This window comes from Argopecten irradians, chromosome 15 (assembly GCF_041381155.1).
Source record: "Argopecten irradians isolate NY chromosome 15, Ai_NY, whole genome shotgun sequence".
Lineage (NCBI taxonomy): Eukaryota > Metazoa > Mollusca > Bivalvia > Pectinida > Pectinidae > Argopecten > Argopecten irradians.
This window is the reverse complement of record NC_091148.1, coordinates 24,790,135-24,811,404: the sequence shown is the minus strand read 5'-3', so window position 1 is coordinate 24,811,404 and position 21,270 is coordinate 24,790,135. Positions and strand designations below refer to the sequence as shown.

Here is a 21,270-nt window from a genome sequence, read left to right as displayed (position 1 = left end):
CTTCAGATTACCAAACAACCTCTTTCATATCCTCGACAGAGCTTGCAAGGCATTGCAAGAGGAGAACTAAACCCATAGCGGACATAAAGCAGTCCATTAACATGTTACTAGATGAGCTGTGGGACAGAACGGACTCCACTGGTCTTCGCCTCATAAATGAAGACAGCATGAGGTGTGTATGGTCTATACAGGAGAAGCACTTGGAGTGCATTCAAGATCCTCCTGGGATGGAATTGTACACCCTTACAGGCACCTTGGAGAAGGGTGGAAAGATCTTAAACGTATACAAGTGTGCAAGAGGATCTTCGAGTCTTTCCACAAGCATCAATGCACCTTCGTACCTGGTAAGTCCATATCATTACATAAGGCCACACCAATTTGAAAAATAGTTCGTCGGGAATTCCCACTCCTAAAATTGAAATTTCAGAAAAATATATAAAAAAAATAATAACCCCGCTCCAGTTTTCCGAGTTCCGGATTTTGACGACACGCTTGAATCGATCAGAAAAAACCCAAGGAAAAACAAAAATGACGTGGGCTGTAAACAATCTTTCAGCAGCTTTCTACGACTGTAAACTTTATAGCCGAAGTAGAGCAAGAAGAAAGATGAAAAATCTCTGTTGTGAATGTTAAATCAGGAACGAGGACGTCCCTTGCACGGCAACAGAATGTTGTGAAGATTGGTCTTGCAATGTTTTGCTAGATCTAGAGTTGACGTTAGACATTGACGCCATAACGGTCATATTTTAAACTCAAGGTTAACATTGCACTCTTTGAAACCGCCAGCTAAAGATTGCATCGATATAGCTTTTCATCATATGACATTAAATGATTGTTGTGAGTGAAGTATGAAATTTAATGATTATACAAAAATCAGCACGTGATCGGGAGAAACCGGTCATGACTATATATTTTTTAGGCCTGGAATTTTGTAGAAATTCAGCTTTTGATCTTGTGATGAACGCACGGAAAACGATTCCACTTTCTTTGAACCATTCTGGGGATACATTCAAAGGACTTTTTTGTTTTTCTTAAAAGTTGTATTTCTTGTAATCTTCACCATCACAAACTGTCGTAAAACATTTTTTTGATTAATTAACGTCCTATTAACAGCTATGGTCATGTAAGGACGGCCTCCCATGTATGCAGTGTGTTGCGTGTATGTTGTGCGAGGTGTGTGTTTTGGGAGACTGCGGTATATTCATGTTGTGTCTTCTTTCTTGTATAGTGGAACTATACAAGACTTCCACTATACAAGACACATGGGCGTGGAGCATGCACAGAGCCCAGATACCAACAGGATATCAGAATGTATCTGCATTCGTCTGTGGCGGATGTACCAGTAAGTGCGGAATAGACCCAAAAATGCCTCTAGAAAAACTCTTTAGGTATCACAAGCCATTGTCAAACATTAGTTTGATACAACAGCTGCTGGAAGATAGCCATGCTATTCAAGACAACACCAATCTTGTACTGGTCACATTGAACAACGCAACTGTCAAGGCATGGTAAATATCTAAGTCAATATCATGAAATTTTTACAATATGTGTGTTTTTCTTAAAAGTTGTATTTCTTGTAATCTTCACCATCACAAACTGTCGTAAAACATTTGTTTGATTAATTAACGTCCTATTAACAGCTATGGTCATGTAAGGACGGCCTCCCATGTATGCAGTATGTTGCGTGTATGTTGTGCGAGGTGTGTGTTTTGGGAGACTGCGGTATATTCATGTTGTGTCTTCTTTCTTGTATAGTGGAACTATACAAGAATTCCACTATACAAGACACATGGGCGTGGAGCACGCACAGAGCCCAGATACCAACAGGATATCAGAATGTATCTGCATTCGTCTGTGGCGGATGTACCAGTAAGTGCGGAATAGACCCAAAAATGGAAAAACTCTCTAGGTATCACAAGCCATTGTCAAACATTAGTTTGATACAACAGCTGCTGGAGGATAGCCATGCTATTCAAGACAACACCAATCTTGTACTGGTCACATTGAACTACGCAACTGTCAATGCATGGTAAATATCTGAGCCAATATCATGAAATTTTTACAATATGTGTATAGACTACTGTAGTTATTGCCTTATTTGAACTTACCTGGTCTGAAGGGCCGATGACCTTATGCCATGGCGTGGCATCCATCCGTTGTCCGTCAACATTTCAAACATCCTTGTGGGAAGGGGATCAGATTATGCATACATTGTGAAGCTGACCCCTGGGTTCAGAGGGGCAGGGTCCAAATGGGGAAAATAGCAAATAATAAAAATAATTTTCCCATCATTTAGATGAAACGATTTAGTTAATATTTAGTTTGTCACATTCTTGGATGAAGGTGAATATATTTATTCATGGGTTCCTTACAGCCAGATAAATGGGCACAGATATAGCAAATTCTCCTGTTGTAAGAATGGAGATTTAGTTTGAATTTGATATGAAGCAACATTTTGTGAAGAACAGCTTTTGTATAAAAATAATCAGTAAATATTAAAGTTATATGTGCCGTAACTGGGCGAACATTTTGACATGGTAATTTTTCTTCATAAATCTCTGGAATACCATAAGTTTTGGTGAATTAAGCTGTGAGAACCATTCAAATGGATTCAGATGCCTTATAAACGTAAGTTACAACAATGAAATCATGTACTGTAAAATTATCGTTTTTATGCCTTATGTATGTTTGGATTGGAACATTCCTCCAGAAATCACTTTACGATTACTAATAACACTGTAAAATTGTGAAATGAAATTGTATACCACAATTTGGTTTCATGGTCTGACTGTAGATACTCATTTCACTTCATTATAAATGTAGGTATAATGATTTTTGGCAGTACTGTAAAAATCATTTTCAGCTCTAATTTGTACTTGTTAAATTAAAACAAATGTATTGAAAGTTTGTTTGTTTGTTTGTTTGATTTATTAACGTCCTATTAACAGCTATGGTCATGTAAGGACGGCCTCCCATGTATGCGGTGTGTTGCGTGTATGTTGTGCGAGGTGAGTGTACTGGGAGACTGCGGTATGTTCGTGTTGTGTCTTCTTGTATAGTGGAACTGTTGCCCTTTTTATAGTGCTATATCAACTGAAGCATGCCGCCGAAGACACCAAGCAACACACCCCACCCGGTCACATTATACTGACAACGGGCGAACCAGTCGTCCCACTCCCTGTATGCTGAACGCTAAGCAGGAGCAGAAACTACCACTTTTATAGACTTTGGTGTGTCTCGGCCAGGGGACAGAACCCAGAGCCTTCCTCACAGGGGCGAACGCTCAACTCAAGGCCTAAAGTGAGGCGGTGCCAAGGAGGCATTAGGAAAGATAAAAAAAATACTGTAATTCTCAAAAAGTTGGTAACCTTTGGTATAACAAAGTTAAAAGCTTATTTTGTTCCGTGAGTATGAAAAATACGGCACATATAACTTTAAATTTATAAAATGCTTGGATAAAATTAGTTACCTTTTGGTTTAAAGTATGGCCCTGGGACTCTAAGGGGGCCAGATGGGTGGGACTCAAAAAGGAAAACATTGGCAAATTTTCTCTAATCCTTCTTTTGCTGTAGGAATGCAAGGATTTCATTCAATTCTTTTCTACAGCATTACTATTCTTGTGTTTTGGAAAACCAAATTAAAATAATTAAAGGCCCATTACCTTTCCGGAGCAAAATACAAAGGTTTCTTAAAAAAACATAAATAACATCAGAAAATGCGTACCGATGACCTGAAATAAGGTTATAACACCAAGCATATGCAAGATTTCCTGCGTAATATATGAAAACAGTGGAGAGTCAATTCGCCGTTTTGCCGTCTGGCGCAGTGATAGTCAACTACCGCCCGGTATTTAGGACGACGGCGGGAAACATAATACGACCCGCGTTATGAAAATAAACATTTTATTTATTTTAATCAAATCGTTCGGAAGGTGATGATAAATGTAGTATTAACTGTAAGTTAATAATTTTTGCGACTCTACAAAATTATCGATCTTGTTTTACATTCCCATTTTAAAAATTGAAACCGTTTCGGAAAGGTAGTGGGCCTTTAAATATGTTGAATAGCATAATTGAATCTGAAAAGCAGGTGAGCGATGCAGGCACTCTGGGTCTCTTGTTCTTTCATACAATTATGATAAAAGGGAGTGTAATACTTTTGAAAAAGTGTGAAAAATTCCATTTCACAAGCGCTATTTAAATCTTTTGTATAAATGTTTTGGCTAAGAAAGTTCAATATGGCTGCCCTTAGGTTTTAAATGAGATAATTTTGTAACTATAATATAGACTATAAAATAACATCAGCAGTAATAGCTAGTAGAGTTAAAAAGGTTCTCCCAAATACCATTAGTGAAACACAGACAGGTTTTATTAAAGGTAGGTTCATCGGAGATAACACTAGACTTCTTTATGATATCATGACTCTGTTGGAAAAGAAAAATCAGTCAGGATCATTGTTGATTGGTTCATCGGAGATAACACTAGACTTCTTTATGATATCATGACTCTGTTGGAAAAGAAAAATCAGTCAGGATTATTGTTGATTGGTTCATCGGAGATAACACTAGACTTCTTTATGATATCATGACTCTGTTGGAAAAGAAAAATCAGTCAGGATTATTGTTGATTTCATACTTTGAGAAGGCCTTTGACTTTATATGAATGGATTTTCATACTGAAAGCTTTAAAAACTTCAAATTTTGGAGATTCTCTTTGTAAATGGTTTGAAATATTTTATAAGAATTCTAAAAGTTGCGTTATTAATAATGGTCATTTGTCATCCTTCTTTAGTTTAAGGAGAGGCTGTCGTCAAGGTGATCCTTTGTCACCTTATATGTTCATAATTGGGGTGGAACTGTTAGCATTATCATTTAAGTAACAGTGTTAGGGGTATAGCTATAAAAGGTAACCAGCCTCTACTTGGGCAATATGCTGATGGTGCTTATCTCCTACTTGATGGTAAAAGTCAGTCACTATACACTGCTGTTCAGATACTTCAAGATTTCGCTTGTGTATCAGGATTAAAAATAAATTTACAAAAATCCAGTGTCCTGTGGATTGATAGCAGGAAAAATACTCCAATGACAGAATATGTCCTGACTTGAATATAAACTGGTCTTCTACAAGTTTTAAGTTGCTGGGTATAGTAATTTCATTAAACCTTGAAAACATGGAACAAATAAATTATGAAAACAAACTCTGTCAGATAAACAAACTTCTAAGATACTGTACTTGTCGACTTTAATTGGACGTATCACTTTCATAAAAACACTCATATTACCCAAATTTGTACATCTGTTTTCGACACTACCAAACCTGTCTAAATCCTTTATTACTAAGTTAAACAAAATCTTGTTTGGTGTCATATCGAATTTTAAGTCTGAAAAAATTAAACGTGACACTCTAATTGCATGTAAGGATAATGGAGGTTTAAACATGACTCATGTTTTATCTTTTATTAAATATTTGAAAGTGAAATGGATCAGGAGAATATTTGAAGATACTAGGAAAACCTGGGAAACCTTACTAAAGGGAATATTGCCATTTGAAATTGATTTGTTATATGAGCTTGACAGTAGGAAAATGAAAGAAGCAGGGGAACAGATTAAAAACCCTTTTTGGAAAGATATGATAGCAGCTTTATCAGAAATACAAAGTGAGCCTGATACCCTTGCAGAATACTTAGGTAAAAGCTTGGTCCTGTTCCGATAAAAAAGATAAAGTTTTGTAACATATGGAAAGAGCAACACAGTCTTGGTACAGTTGGTGGTCTATTTCAAAATGTTTTCAAATAAAATCTTGCAACAGACTGACCTTGACCAGTGTCCATGCTGGTTACTGCAGAGGCTGGAATGACTGCGTACAGTGTAATTAGGTTATATAGGCAAATTAGTGCGCGTGACCTATCACCTTCTCCGTCACCCTGCGCCCTCCTTTTGCTTACAAACAGTACAATATAAAGTACATAGCCTAGGGACTATACTAACAAATGTAATCCCTTCAGCATGTATGAAATATATAAAAATTACATTTTAATTGTTAATTATACCCTGCAGGTAGGGCGTTAGAATTGTACCTGCTGCCCCTATTGCATGATCGTAAAAGGCGACTAAATTTATGATCTTATCTTTTCTCTTCTTCCTAACTGACTTTGTCTTTCCTAATGCCTCCCTTGGCACCGCCTCACTTTTGGCCTTGAGTTGAGCGTTCGCCCCTGTGAGGAAGGCTCTGGGTTCTGTCCCCTGGCCGAGACACACCAAAGTCTTTAAAAGTGGTAGTTTCTGCTCCTGCTTAGCGTTCAGCATACAGGGAGTGGGACGACTGGTTCGCCCGTTGTCAGTATAATGTGACCGGGTGGGGTGTGTTGCTTGGTGTCTTCGGCGGCATGCTTCAGTGATATAGCACTATAAAAAGGGCAACAGTTCCACTATACAAGAAGACACAACACGAACATACCGCAGTCTCCCAGTACACTCACCTCGCACAACATACACGCAACACACCGCATACATGGGAGGCCGTCCTTACATGACCATAGCTGTTAATAGGACGTTAATAAATCAAACAAACAAACAAACAAACAAACATACCGCAGTCTCCCAGTACACTCACCTCGCACAACATACACGCAACACACCGCATACATGGAGGCCGTCCTTTCATGACCATAGCTGTTAATAGGACGTTAATAAATCAAACAAACAAACAAACATACCGCAGTCTTCCAGTACACTCACCTCGCACAACATACACGCAACACACCGCATACATGGGAGGCCGTCCTTACATGACCTTAGCTGTTAATAGGACGTTAGGATGGAACCCCCCCACATAAAAGTTTAGCAAGATGGTAGATCTTTATTTCTTTTTATTTACAGGTATGCAAGATGCCATTCTTCAAAATTAGTGACAGGTGACCAGACTTGAAAACTCCATTTAACCTGGACAGTGACAAACGTTAATATATCGTATATAGCGAAATCATTTGGTTCTGCGGTCTCTATAAAGACTCAACTAATTTACTTAGGATGGTGGGAGTAATACATAGTCTAGTATCAGGGCGATAAGATCCCCGCTGTATGGCAGAGAGCATCTTTTTCACCACAAAGGACTGTGAATGGTCTGTTTGACCTGCCAACCTATTTATGTAACCAATAGCAGCTGTGTATGTGGAGACAGTTGATGCCGCCATACCTTAATGATTTAAGTGTGCACAATAAAGTATATCAAGGTGCCCACTGTTGTAGGTAAACATGATTGAAGGTAAGAAGTTTTAAGTACAAATTGTTCCAATGATTGAAAGGCACGTTTGTACAACGCTTGGGTCTGAGGAGCTATGGTCTGCATCAAGAGTGTCTGTTCATGGCTTGTTAGATGGTTAACAGGTTGTCCGGGATAGAAGTCGGATCCCTGTCCATGTGTGGAGCCAATAGCCGAAAACTGTCTACCTGTAAACGAGAAAGATGATCTGCCAAAACATTACGTTTACCTTGTATATGTTCATCACAAAACATAAAATTTAATCAAAGATGTTAATACTAGCTTCCTAACTAACTTCATGACCGTAGGTTCTTTGCTTGTGTGCGTGTTCAGCACTGCCACTACAGCTGAATTATCACAGTGGAAGAGAATGCATTTATTTTTAAGGATATTACCCCAGAGCTGTACAGCCAATACTATTGGAAAAAGTTCTTTAATGGTAATATGGTATTTGTTGAAAACATGGGGCTATTCCCCAAAAAACCATTGTGTTCCCAACACAGCACCAAAACCTAAACCGCTTGCATCAGTGTAAAAATGCAAATGGATGGAGGACTCCCATATATCAGGAAGAAATAAAGTCAACCCATTGTATGAATGAATGAAATGTTGCCAGGCTTTAATATCAGCCTATGCCTCACTTGTCAAACGAATATGATGATAATGTTTGAACAGACCTTTTGTCAGATCAATCAATCTGCGCAAGAAAGGACGGCCAGGGGCAACCACACTACATGCAAAATTTAGTAACCCAATCAGTGATTGCAATTTTCGTAATGTTACTTTTTTCTAGTTTCTCTCTTGGTAATCTAGCTTCCATTTTTACACTATCGAGCTCTATGCCGAGAAATGTTAAGGTAGTACAGGTTGTACAGTTTTACTGTGCTTAATTGGGACCCCCGTGATTTTACATAGATGTAAAAAAAATATTCAAATCTGTTTGACATTTGTCAGAGTTGTTTGGGGCGACAAAAAGGAAATCATCTGAAATGTGTGCCACCCCCACACCTTGTAGTTTGTGTTGTACAATCCATTGTAAAGATGTGCTGAATTCCTCAAACAAGCGACATGAGATAGAGCAACCCATAGGCAGAACCTTATCATAATTAAAATTTTGGCCAATTGTCATCCCTAAAAGACTATAATCGTGAGGGTGGATTGGTAAAATCCTGAAAGCATTTTCAATATCGGTTTTAGCCATAAGGGCACCTTTACCGAAATATTTGATAAGACCAATAGCATCAGATACAGTCTGATACTTCACATAAGTGTCTTCTGAACCTATACCATCATTGATAGAGCTACCCTCTGGATAGGAAAGGTGATGGATTCGACGAAACTCATGAGGTTCCTTTTTTGGAACAAGTCCTAAGGGGGAAATTTGTAAATCTGAAAAAGGTGGATTCGGAAATGGACCTGCGTTTCTACCAGTTAAAACTTCTTTAGTCATTTTCTCATTTAGAATGTTAGCATTGTCTAAAGTTGATTTCAAATCTTTTGAATCTCTGAATGCCCTTGTTCCCTTGTATTGTAATTTAAATCCATTTTCCAAAAATTCTATTTTAGAAGAATCATAACCCTGTAAATATTTGCATAATACGGCATAGTTGACAGGAGTAGGCAAAGTAGGAGGATTAAAAGCACCCTCATCATTGTTATTTTTTTTTATCTGTTTGGGTTAGCTTTAGCTCCACCCCCCTTGGGAGTCGGAGTTTTTCTTACATTGTTGATGGCTATGCTGCCCTCCACATCTTGAGCAGACATGGGCATTAGCAAATTTGCATTGGTTTCCTCATGAGCAGGACCCTGATTTGAGAAAATCCCAACATTTCCCCTTTGGGTACTTGCCTTGGATCTCAAACCAATACTCAATGCTTGCATGTAGAGCTCATTATTCAGCTCATCCCAAGCCATAGCAGGATTAAGCTGCTGCCATTTACGAAAGTTACTGTCGTAAAACATTGCGGCAGCAAATCCCGACCGTCTCGAAAGAGTTTGTATGGTGTCAGCATACTTCACGAGGCTAGCGGTTTGGTTGGATGGGCCAGAATGTAGACAGACACATAAATGTGAAATTCCTGCACCCACTGATCAACTGATTTAATTTGAAAATATATTTGTTGTGGGATTACGGCCAAATTATCCCCTTGTACCTGAATTTTAAATTGATCAGGGTTTGGGGAATGTGACAGCAAGCTGCCAAAGTCCACAAACTCATGAGCCATAAGTTTTGCTCTAATTTTATCATCTAAATGCACATCGAGCGGTCGGGATATGCTGTTGTAAGTATTGTTTATAGTATGAACATTACCTGTAAGGTTATTAACAACGTTTGAAACGGGTGCCTGGATGTCAAAAGGCTAATTGAAAGTTTGAGGCATTACAACTGTCTGTGAGGTGGACGGCACTGGAGGCACAGACTGTGGTGAAGGGAGAAAAGTTGTTGGGGGACCCTGGGTAGTCACCGATGGCTGTAGGATTGGTTGTTGATTCAGCTGAGGTTGTTGATGCAGTTGTAGCTGTGGGGTGAGTTGAGGCTGTTGGGTTTGTTGAGGAACCTGCAGTTGTTGGGCGAGTTGAGGCTGATGGGGGAGCCCTACCGTAGACTGGGCCTGTGTTGACTGGAACCCATTTTGGAAGGTGATGCCCTTCTGAATCATCTGCCGAAGAATTTCCGCCGCCAGACCGTCTGATGACGGGAATGCTATAGAGGCAACAACATCTGTTGCCGCCTGAGACTCAGGATTTGGCGTTGAAGCAACGGTTTGGTCATCATTTTCAGCAGGTGTCCGAATTGCTCGCCTGTTTACCAAATTATTATTGATCGCAGCTCACCTTCTTGATATGCGTATAGGTCTCGTGGCGTCTGTAAAATATAAATTTGTGGGACAAGCACAAAGTAAAAACAAAATACATATGAACTAACAGCACAGATTTTATAGCCTTAGTGAAAGATGAACGGCAACAAGTGCTACCCTCAGTATCACGCACTAAGCAGAAACAATAATATGAAAATATGTCAATAATAAAACCAATGAAATTATATATGGAATATTATTTCTGTATAATAACAATGCGCAATATATAAGGGAAGTAACCACGATTAAAAACCAGGCGCAAGAGACATATTGTTGTTAAACCGGGTACACACCCTGCACAACAGAAATATCAAATTGTTGTTAAACCGGGTACACACCCTGCACAACAGAAATATCAAATTGTTGTTAAACCGGGTACGAACCCTGCACAACAGAAATTAGTAAAGTATTGTTAAATCGGGTATGAACCCTGCACAATACATACATACCTTGATAAAATGTTGTTAAAGCAAATAGCAACAATTGTATAAAATATTGAACAACAAATGTTTTGCAATAACTTAGAAATATACAATTATGACGAAGCAGCCACTACTTGAATAAGTTTACATAGATCTATAAGAAACAAATAACGACAGTAGGCCCTTCCGTGAGCCGAAGTTGTCAAGCCATGGGATGGCTCTGCAGGTAGGGCGTTAGAATTGTACCTGCTGCCCCTATTGCATGATCGTAAAAGGCGACTAAATTTAGGATCTTATCTTTTCTCTTCTTCCTAACTGACTTTATCTTTCCTAATGCCTCCCTTGGCAACGCCTCACTTTTGGCCTTGAATTGAGCGTTCGCCTCTGTGAGGAAGGCTCTGGGTGCTGTCCCCTAGCCGAGACACACCAAAGTCTATAAAAGTGGTAGTTTCTGCTCCTGCTTAGCGCTCAGCATACAGGGAGTGGGACGACTGGTTCGCCCGTTGTCAGTATAATGTGACCGGGTGGGGTGTGTTGCTTGGTGTCTTCGGCGGCATGCTTCAGTGATATAGCACTATAAAAAGGGCAACAGTTCCACTATACAAGAAGACACAACATGAATATACCGCAGTCTCCCAAAACACGCACCTCGCACAACATACACGCATCATACGCAAACATGGGAGGCCGTCCTTACATAACCATAGCTGTTAATAGGACGTTAATTAATCAAACAAACAAACTGCCAAGGTTGGGGCCTTAGGGTCAGCCTTCATAATATATACATAATGTTCCTTCACAGGGGGGCTCTCACACATCACACATATCTTTCATCGCAATCAAAATATCCTTAGACTTAAATTTACTTAGTAACATTAGTTTCATTCTATTCTTCTTTTCTAACTACTTTCAGACCTCAAATATGTATGCTTATGAAATCTACTTATGTACACATTCATTCATTCATATTTTTTTCATATTTGATTTATGTGGTAAACCTTTCATTAACCGAAATGAATTTATATTGTAAATCTAGAGTATGAGGGACCCTCCCATGTGAGCAATAGGGCGTTTACACCCCCTCCCCCCACACCCAAAGATGATAATTATTATGCCTATGAAAAGGGGACGAACTTAATAGTGAGTAGAGTTAATATATAACTTTCCACTATTGTGAAATTCAAAACCTTATGTGAAGAGATTGCTCAAACGATCCATATTTGTTTTTGAAAAGTTGTAAAGATCTGTTTTTCCCCGATTTTTTTATTCTATTGTCATAGTGTTGGCAAAGAATATCAAACATGTTCCGAAATTTGGATTGGAATCTTTCATACGACAATAGTATGAAATGCTGTTTGAACAAAATAAGAAAATGATTTAATAATTTTCCAAAATTTGGATTTCCCAGAATGATATCTTGATCGTTAAAATTGTAGAAAGGTTGTGTTTTGTTGTGTTCGTTGTACCAAGCAATAAACTGTTCAAATAATCTTTGTACATAATAACATTGCGAAAACAAATGCCTTAAAGTTTCTGGTTCCCTGTTACAAAATGTACAATGTCTGTTATTAGATAGTTTCATTTTTACTAACACATCATTTGTTGTAAGAATTCTCTGGTTATTTTTATATTGAAATGTTTGTAATTTAATTTTGTTTCCATTGAACAGTTAAATGCATTTGCATACACATCACACCAATTTAATTAATCAAACAAACAAACAAGACATGTTTCCAATGTCTGTCTATTTTATTTGTTTGTTTATTTTTTATTAATTAACGTCCTATTAACAGCTATGGTCATGTAAGGACGGCCTCCCATGTTTGCGGTGTGTTGCGTGTGTAGCCAGGTGTTGTTTACATCATTTTAAATCATCGCGCCATTCGTCATTTAAATGTATGTAAAGTGCACGTGCCGCACGGACCACTTGTCCACACTCTATCACCGGCCTCTCCCCACCGCACTCTCACTTCACCTCTCGACAGGAACGGACGTCCCTGTCGAGCTCAACCCAGCTATCACCATCTTCACAAAGAGCCAAGAAGCCCTGGTAAGTATCTGTATGAAAGTGTTCATTAAACGTATTCATCATGTAAATATAATATGTCCATTTCTGTCCATTTATATCATCGTGTGAATGACGTGTGAGAGAACTTATACTTTTATACTTTATCTGCTTTGCAGGTATTCGTACAAATTAATAAACATTTGTACCAAAAGACAGCGTCCCTTATTATTTTAGGGAACCCATGCTACAAATTGGCGCCCAACGTGGTTTGGTATTTTGAGGAAGACCAGGGCTGCGCCGACAAACCGGAGCAGGTGCCCGCCATGGCGGTCGATCCGCGATCCGTTTGGGAGGATCTGTGACCCGGAAGTGACCTTTGTGTTAGTGTGTGTTTACGTATCGTCCTGTTTCGACGCCAAGAATACGGCAGTTCGTTAGTGTTTGCATTGGTTGTATAACGTGTATCGTACCAAGTTTGGCTGAAGACAGACTGTACTTGTGACAGGATGACTTTGATATCGCCACGTGTGCTTGCGCATATGTGCATTTGATAATTGATGATTCGCGAGTGACTGTTGTTGGCATTGCTAACGTGTGAAGTTATAGACATTCAAATACTTTATTGTGATTAATAATTTGATTTCTATGTTGCTATTATGTATCAATAATTATTCGTAAATCATATATAACTTTAAATTGATATAGTCATTAGAATTAATTATAAACTTTGACACATTTACACATTAATTTTTTGTAACTGTTGTTGATCTCAAAATTGACTTCAGTAGCCTAATTTCCATTTCACATTCTATTTTGCTAGTTAACTTAAATTGTCCTCGTGTTTCTCAGCTTATCATGTACTTTGTATGATTATTATGACCATAAGTTGCATAACTATCAGGATGCTTGTGTGGGTTTGTGAGTGATATTCCATGTATTCATTGTTCTAGTTTTCTTGCCAGGGCTGGAAGGATTTGATCACTGTCACTGAGCACCATCACCATCACCATCATCATCATCATCATCATTGACTCATCATCATGATAGGTTACCTCCCTTGCACTATACCCTGATTCCCAAATGCACATCATGGAGTAAGGTAAGCATGTATGTATATCTGCATTGATCCTGTTTTCAACAGTGTTTCATCATATTGTCATATTTATTCATTGATTTGCACCTGGCTGCCTACTCTTGGTAATTCTTGTATATTAATGTTGTAATTGTTGTTTACTGTTGATAGTTGTCATTGATATCTATAACTAGTGTTATCAACAGGGGCGATATATATTTTGTATCCACTTTTGTCATTTTGGACCTCAGATAATTCTAATGAGTTTGAGTAAGTTGGAGAAGTATTTAGATAAACCAATTGAATCCCCACAAAGGTTATCTAGTAGACCTATACTTGTAACTAGTAGTAAAGGTTTTTCTTTATTAAGGAATTTGGATTTAATCAAATGTTTAGGGTTCGAACTAGAAATAAATTGTTGGCCTGGAGCAAATTTCAATCAAACTTATAATTGGCTAAAGTCAAATCTTGCTGGTAAACAAAGAAAGTATGAGGATATCACATTATACATCTGGATAGGTACGTGTGACTTAACCAGCAAGAAGGGCAAATTTATAGATCTCGCTCAAAACAGCGACAATGAGTGTGAGGAATTTATTCATTTTCAAATTGATAGGATTGTATCATTTGTTAAGAACTTTTCAACAATCAAACTAATATTTTTAGATATTCCTCCATATTCAATTGTATCCTGGAATACTTATAAGGGTCACCAGTGCCCTGATTTGTTTATAGATCAGGATAGGATTCTGGATGGCAGAATTACTTTATTAAACAATTACATTCAGGAGGTAGACCAACGATTAGGTGTAAAATCTCTAAATTTTAGAGCAGACCTTTTGAAATACCAGAGAAAAGGCAGGAAACCTGTGGTTAATTTTGAGTTATTTAAAGACGGTGTTCATCCCGGCAGAGTTTTGGCTCGGGTATGGATGAAGCGTTTTGTCACTAAAATTTTTCATGATTGTGTATGATTGTTTATTTTGCATTTATTACTTATTGTAAGCTTGTATGTTGACATAACCTGTATATATATATGCAGTTATGCCCAGTCCAATAAAGATGGATCATGATACAGTAGGTATGGATGATGGGAAGGGAGCTGGAGTAGCTTCTGGCGGCCCAGGGGATAAACAGGTTAAACCTGGGGTCAAAATTGATCCCGAATCACCTACAATGTCTGATGATGACATGATTAGACATCTCTTGTCCAAAGGGAAATATGTTATATCCACTAAGGGTACTGTGGATGGAACTGGTATTAAACCATCAGTTATTCCCCCCTTGGATAGAGGGAGATCTAGTTCTATTTCATTTTTAAATAGCACAAGTAATGATGGCACTTCATCATTTTCGGGTAATAGGTCCCATACTGTACCCAAGATTCCACCATTTTCTGGGGATGACCCTCCCATGAAAGGGGACATATCCTATATGGAGTGGAGATTTGAGATCAGGAGTTTGGACAGAGACCCAGATGTCTCTCCCAGCTTGTTGATTCAGGCGATCCGTCGGTCGTTGCGTGGTACTGCGCGACGTATGATTATGACGTTAGGGGAGGGGTCTACTGTACCACAGATTTTGTCCAAATTAGATTCTTTATTTGGCGATACATCAACTCATGGTATGGTCATGCAGGAATTTTTTAATTCAAAACAAAGACCTGATGAGTGTGTTGTCAATTTTGGGTGTCGATTGGAATCACTATTACAGACAGCGATAGATAATGGTTCCTTACACAGGTCAGCAAAAAATGATCTCTTGCGTCACAAATTTTGGACGTCATTGTACTCGGATCAGTTACGGAGTCAGACTAGGCACAAATATGACTCAATTACGAGTTATGACCAACTATTGCGAGAAATCCGCATGGTGGAAAAAGAAATCAATATTTCTAAACAGGATACTGTACATTCCACTGATAACAAGAAAACGGTTAAGAGTCATAGTCACTCTGTTACTTGTGAACTTGAACAGCAACAGGTAACTACTAATTCTTCAGAGATTAGCAAGGACTTTAAGGATAAACTCAAAGATGTTGAGGACAGACTCTCGGCTAGAATCGATCAAAAATTTGATCAGATTCTCTCCAAACTTGGTAATGCGGAGCATGGCAAATCAGGCCAAGGTCATAATAAGGGTCAAGGACAGAGGTCAAATAGAGGTCGTGGTTACCGGGGTAACCGAAACAATCCTAAATCAGGTCAGGATAAGGGTAAGTCCAAGGAGCACCCAAACAACTAGCGGTCTCTGCTAGTGGCCGCGTAGAGACCGTCGATGAAGGTCAAGGTCAAGGTCACACTGATATTTTGAATCGTTTGGTAGGAGTATCCAACGAATGTCATGTGGTCATTGAGGGACACAAAGTCAAGTGTTTGATAGACAGTGGTTCTATGGTTTCCACTATGTCATATGGATTTTATAAGAAGTTGTCCAATAAACATGAGTTACAGGATTTGAATACACTTGCTGTCGATATAACAGTGGCCAATGGTTCTAAGTTAAATTACTTAGGATATATTGAGTTAGATTTGTGTATACCTTTCATAAATGACAAACCATTCAGCATTCTAGCTTTGATCGTGCCTGACACTGATTATAACAAGACTTGTCCTGTGTTGTTAGGAACAAATGTTATTCGTTTAGTTAGAGATCTAAACGTTGTTGAAACTTATTCAAGTATACCTACATCATGGCAAACAGCAATCGATAGTATTACCTGTTCTTACACTGTGAAATCTTTTAACAGGAAGTCTGTCAAGCTGGCTCCTTATGAGTCCATGGTTGTTAACGGTATGGTCCGGGGTATTGACCCGGGTACTTCAAATCTCGTTACGGAAAACTTTTATGATACTAACCTTAAGTATACAGTCTGCCCCTGAGTTGTTAGGGTTAGACAGAATGTGTCTAGTGTCAAGTTACCTGTGAAGATCTGTAATATTACAGCGAAGCCAATAGTTATTAACCCGAGGGCAACCCTCTGTCTTGCTAATGAGGTTAAAATTGTTGATAATCTGGCTTCAGATTCACAGGTTGACTCTCCAGTGTCCTTACCTGAGGAACTTGGTCTTCATGTTGACACACAAAATCTTTCTGAGGCGCAGCTGTTGAGGGTTCGTCAGGTTTTAGGTAATTGGAAGCATGCATTTTCCACCAGTGCTTTTGATATCGGCTGTACAAACATTGTTAAGCATAAGATAGACCTCATCGAGGAAAGGCCTTTTAGCAGCCTTACCGGAAAATACCTCCCGGCATGTATGAGGAAGTGCGACAGCATATACGTGATATGCTGGAAGCTGATGTTATTACGGAGAGTAAAAGTCCATTCTCTAGTAATGTGGTACTTGTTCGCAAGAAAGACGGTAGTCTACGTTTTTGTATTGATTACCGTATGTTGAACTCTCGTACGCGCAGAGATGCATATATGTTACCTCGATTCGACGACACCGTGGATACTTTATGCGGGTCGCGATATTTTTCGAAGCTAGACCTTCGTTCGGGTTATTGGCAGGTCGAGGTAGATGAAGCTGATAGAGAGAAAACCGCATTTTCCGTGGGCAATTTGGGTTTCTGGGAAACCAAGCGGATGGGTTTTGGTCTCACCAATGCACCAGCTACGTTCCAGCGTTTAATGGAAAAGTGCATGGGTGATATGCATCTGCGCGAGTGTCTCATCTTTCTTGACGATATTTTGATATTCTCCAAAACTTTTGACGAACATCTCGTAAGGTTAGAGTCCGTATTCTCAAGACTCGTACAGCACGGCTTGAAACTTAAACCATCTAAGTGTGAGCTTTTTAAGTCTTCAGTGACGTATCTCGGTCATGTCGTCTCAGAGTACGGTATAGCAACAGACCCTGAAAAGGTGTCTGCTGTTAAGGATTGGCCCGAGCCAAAGAACATAAAGGATTTACGTCAGTTTTTAGGATTTAGCGGCTATTATCGGCGATTTTTAAAGGATTATGCCAAGGTAGTCCAGCCTCTTAATAGTCTGCTTCAAGGCCATGACTTGAAGAAAAAAACCAAAACGGATAAGTCTCGAAAGTCAAAGCCTAAGGCTAAAGCCAAATGGGTTTGGGGTACACCCCAGCAGGAGGCCTTTGATTTGGTTAAACAAAAACTGACGCAACCCCCTGTTCTGGCATATGCTGACTTCTCAAAAGATTTTCTTGTACATACAGATGCCAGTTCTTTAGGCTTGGGTGCAGTTTTGTACCAGAGGTACAAGAGGGAAAGGAGAAAGTAATTGCGTATGCGAGTCGGGGCCTTAGACCCAGTGAACGGAATTATCCGGCACATAAATTAGAATTTCTAGCATTGAAATGGGCGGTTACAGAGAAACTTCATGATTATCTCTATGGTAATAAGTTTGAAGTTGTCACAGACAATAACCCCTTAACTTATGTGCTGGGTAAGGCCAAGCTGGATGCTACCGGTCAGAGGTGGGTAGCAGCGCTAGCCAACTATGATTTCACTCTGAGATACCGAGCTGGGAAAAAAAACCTAGATGCCGATGGTCTCTCTAGAATGTCACAGGTCCAAACCGATTCTGTTCATGCCATATGTCAGTCTATGGTGTCTAACTTGCCTCCGTTAGCGGACAGTGTATCGGATGTTGCCGTAGCTCATGTGGCCAGTGAGTTTGCGATGGAATCTGATACTATTAGCACAGTAGACTGGAAACAGGAACAACAGGTGGATCAGGACATTGCTAGGGTTTCCGATCTGGTGAGAACCGGTTTTCATCCCAGGGGGAAACCATTACAGAATGAGACCCCATATGTGCAAAAACTTTTAAGAGCTTGGAACAAATTGTGTTTGCGAGATGGTGTTCTCTATAGAACCGCTTCTCTCGATGGTCAGAAAGTAAATCAGCTCGTCCTTCCAAAGCATTATCATTCCCTAGCACTTAAGGGTGTCCATGATGATGTTGGACACCAGGGAAGGGAGAAAACTCTTTGGTTGGCACGTCAACGCTTTTACTGGCCTGGTATGGAGAAGGATGTAAACACTAAAGTTGACACTTGTGGCCGCTGTATAAGACGTAAGACTCCAGTTAAACCAGTTGCTGAGTTGGTGCCAATAGAATCCTCTAGACCACTTCAGATACTCTGTATCGATTTCCTCAGTCTTGAGAAATCCTCAAGTGGTTATGAAAACATTCTGGTTATAACCGATCACTTCACTAGGTATGCGCAGGCAGTGCCATGTCGTAACCAGACAGCACACACAACAGCTAAGGCTTTGTACGAAAAGTTCATTGCCTACTACAGCTTCCCTGAGCAGCTTCATAGTGATCAAGGGCGTAACTTTGAGAGTAAGGTGATAAAGGAGCTGTGTAAAATCGCAGGGGTTCGGAAGACCAGAACCACTCCTTATCATCCTCAGGCAAACGGCTCAGCCGAAAGGTTCAACAGAACACTCCTAGGGATGCTTGCAACCCTCGAGGAGCATGAAAAACCAGACTGGACCTCCTATATAGCGCCCCTGGTTCAAGCCTATAATGCAACAAAGAGCGATGCCACCGGCTATCCACCACATTACTTAATGTTTGGTTGGCATCCTCGATTGTCAGTAGACGCGTTTCTTGGCTTCAACCCAGCCGAGCAACAGGAATCTGTGGACCCGTCATCCTATGTTGGTAAACTACGGGGCCGCATGGAATTTGCGTACGAGACTGCCCGTCGTACCGCATCTAAAAGAGCTGCTCAGAACAAAGACCGATATGACCGGTCAGTTCGAGAGTCAAAGTTGGAGGTTGGTGACCGTGTTTTGGTACGCAAAACTGGTCTCAAGGGAAAGAATAAATTGGCTGATAGGTGGGAACAGGAACCCTATTTGGTGACTTCTATTCCAAATAGTGATATTCCGGTCTATAAGGTTGCACCCGAATGTGGTAAGGGATCGAAACGAACCCTTCACAGAAATATGCTGCTTCCTTTCCACTCAATTCCAGTGGACGTTCCTCCTAAGGTAGCTAACCGTAAGGTTAACCGACCAAAACAGTCAATCCCTGAGCGACGACATAGTCCAGACCCAACTTCCACATCTGAATCTGATTCAGAGTCAGATACTGAGCTCTGTCCTGTTGTAAGAAAACGTACAAGACAGTCGAGAAACCGTAAGCCCAGAGAGGTAGGCCTTAGTCCAATTCCCCGACCTAGTCGATCCACTATCGATTTAGGTACGACAGGAACTCCATATCGACCCTCCGGAGAGTCTCCACTCAGCCACTCCGTCTACGGAACACCCTATTGATGATACCATCAGTGTTGTGGACGAGATTGAGGTTGATGAGAGCGTGGTTTCTCAACCTGTTCCAAGGAGGTCAACTCGGCCATCTAAACCTCCAGAGCGTTGGGGCTATACGGTTTCCTCTTTAGCAGCTGTGAGTAAAGAGTCAGGAGAAATCTTTGTGTGATTAGAAACACAATATCCAATTTTATCCAATACTATGAGTAGCCTCCCTTGGAAAGTTGATACCGACCGGTAGGGGGTCCCCCAACCGTTGGAGATTAAGTTCCAGAGTGGGAATGTATTTTTTAATATGTCATTTTATATTTTATCTTGTGATCAACCTCATTTTATTGATACCATGTTTTTATGTATTAGTATCCTTCCAGATACAACCAACCACCACCTGTTGTCAGGTATGGGGCCCCCAAACCATCAGCGGTGGTGTGTTGTAGTACGATGGTGGGTGTGATATTTCGGTCGTAAAACCAGAAAGAATTATAGTGAGTTTCTTTTGTTAACGTTACACATGCCATCCAGAACTTAGACTGCTTTATTCTTTAAGCCGGTATAAATGTTCTATTATTAGCATGTCCCATTTAAAGGTCCCTTCTGCAAAGATGGTTCCTGTCTCTCCTGTGCTATTGCTCCTAAATAGGGTTCCTTTATAGTAAACCATACCTATATTAGTTCCTATTTCTAGGGCACTACCAGTTCTAGAGCGGTAGTCTCCGTGATATTTTTATCGTTAAATTATCTTTAAAAATGTCCTATTGAGAAATGCCAGGTGTCATTTAACAAAGCGGGGGAGTATGTAGCCAGGTGTTGTTTACATCATTTTAAATCATCGCGCCATTCGTCATTTAAATGTATGTAAAGTGCACGTGCCGCACGGACCACTTGTCCACACTCTATCACCGGCCTCTCCCCACCGCACTCTCACTTCACCTCTCGACAGGAACGGACGTCCCTGTCGAGCTCAACCCAGCTATCACCATCTTCACAAAGAGCCAAGAAGCCCTGGTAAGTATCTGTATGAAAGTGTTCATTAAACGTATTCATCATGTAAATATAATATGTCCATTTCTGTCCATTTATATCATCGTGTGAATGACGTGTGAGAGAACTTATACTTTTATACTTTATCTGCTTTGCAGGTATTCGTACCAATTAATAAACATTTGTACCAAAAGACAGCGTCCCTTATTATTTTGGGGAACCCATGCTACACGTGTATGTTGTGCGAGGTGCGTGTTTTGGGAGACTGCGGTATATTCATGCTGTGTGTTCTTGTATAGTGGAACTGTTGCCCTTTTTATAGTGCTATATCACTAAAGCATGCCGCGGAAGACACCAAGCAACACACCGTAACTGGCTGATTCGTAGAAACTTATTTGATACACAGGCAATATTTCTT

The 21,270-nt window shown here is 39.9% G+C and overlaps 1 protein-coding gene, 1 long non-coding RNA gene and 2 pseudogenes across 2 annotated transcripts; 3 read left to right on the top strand and 1 right to left on the bottom strand.

The window, feature by feature from the left end:
• Positions 1-1,262: 1,262 nt before the first annotated feature.
• Positions 1,263-21,270, top strand: part of LOC138308699 (uncharacterized) — a 38,514-nt pseudogene continuing 18,506 nt past the window's right edge.
• On the bottom strand, positions 4,441-9,221 carry LOC138309564 (uncharacterized; annotated as a pseudogene).
• Positions 12,788-21,026, top strand: LOC138308908 (uncharacterized). Its single transcript, XR_011206163.1, has 3 exons — positions 12,788-12,927; positions 13,510-13,646; positions 20,812-21,026. It is a non-coding gene; the product is annotated as an uncharacterized lncRNA (long non-coding RNA).
• On the top strand, positions 13,754-16,826 carry LOC138308907 (uncharacterized). Its single transcript, XM_069249955.1, has one exon. The coding sequence runs from the start codon at positions 14,664-14,666 to the stop codon at positions 15,861-15,863; it is 1,200 nt and encodes a 399-aa protein (XP_069106056.1). The 5' UTR covers positions 13,754-14,663; the 3' UTR covers positions 15,864-16,826.

Excerpts from the sequence above, each read along its gene's own strand:
- LOC138308907 (XM_069249955.1), top strand. The coding sequence starts at position 14,664 with ATGCCCAGTCCAATAAAGATGGATCATGATACAGTAGGTATGGATGAT.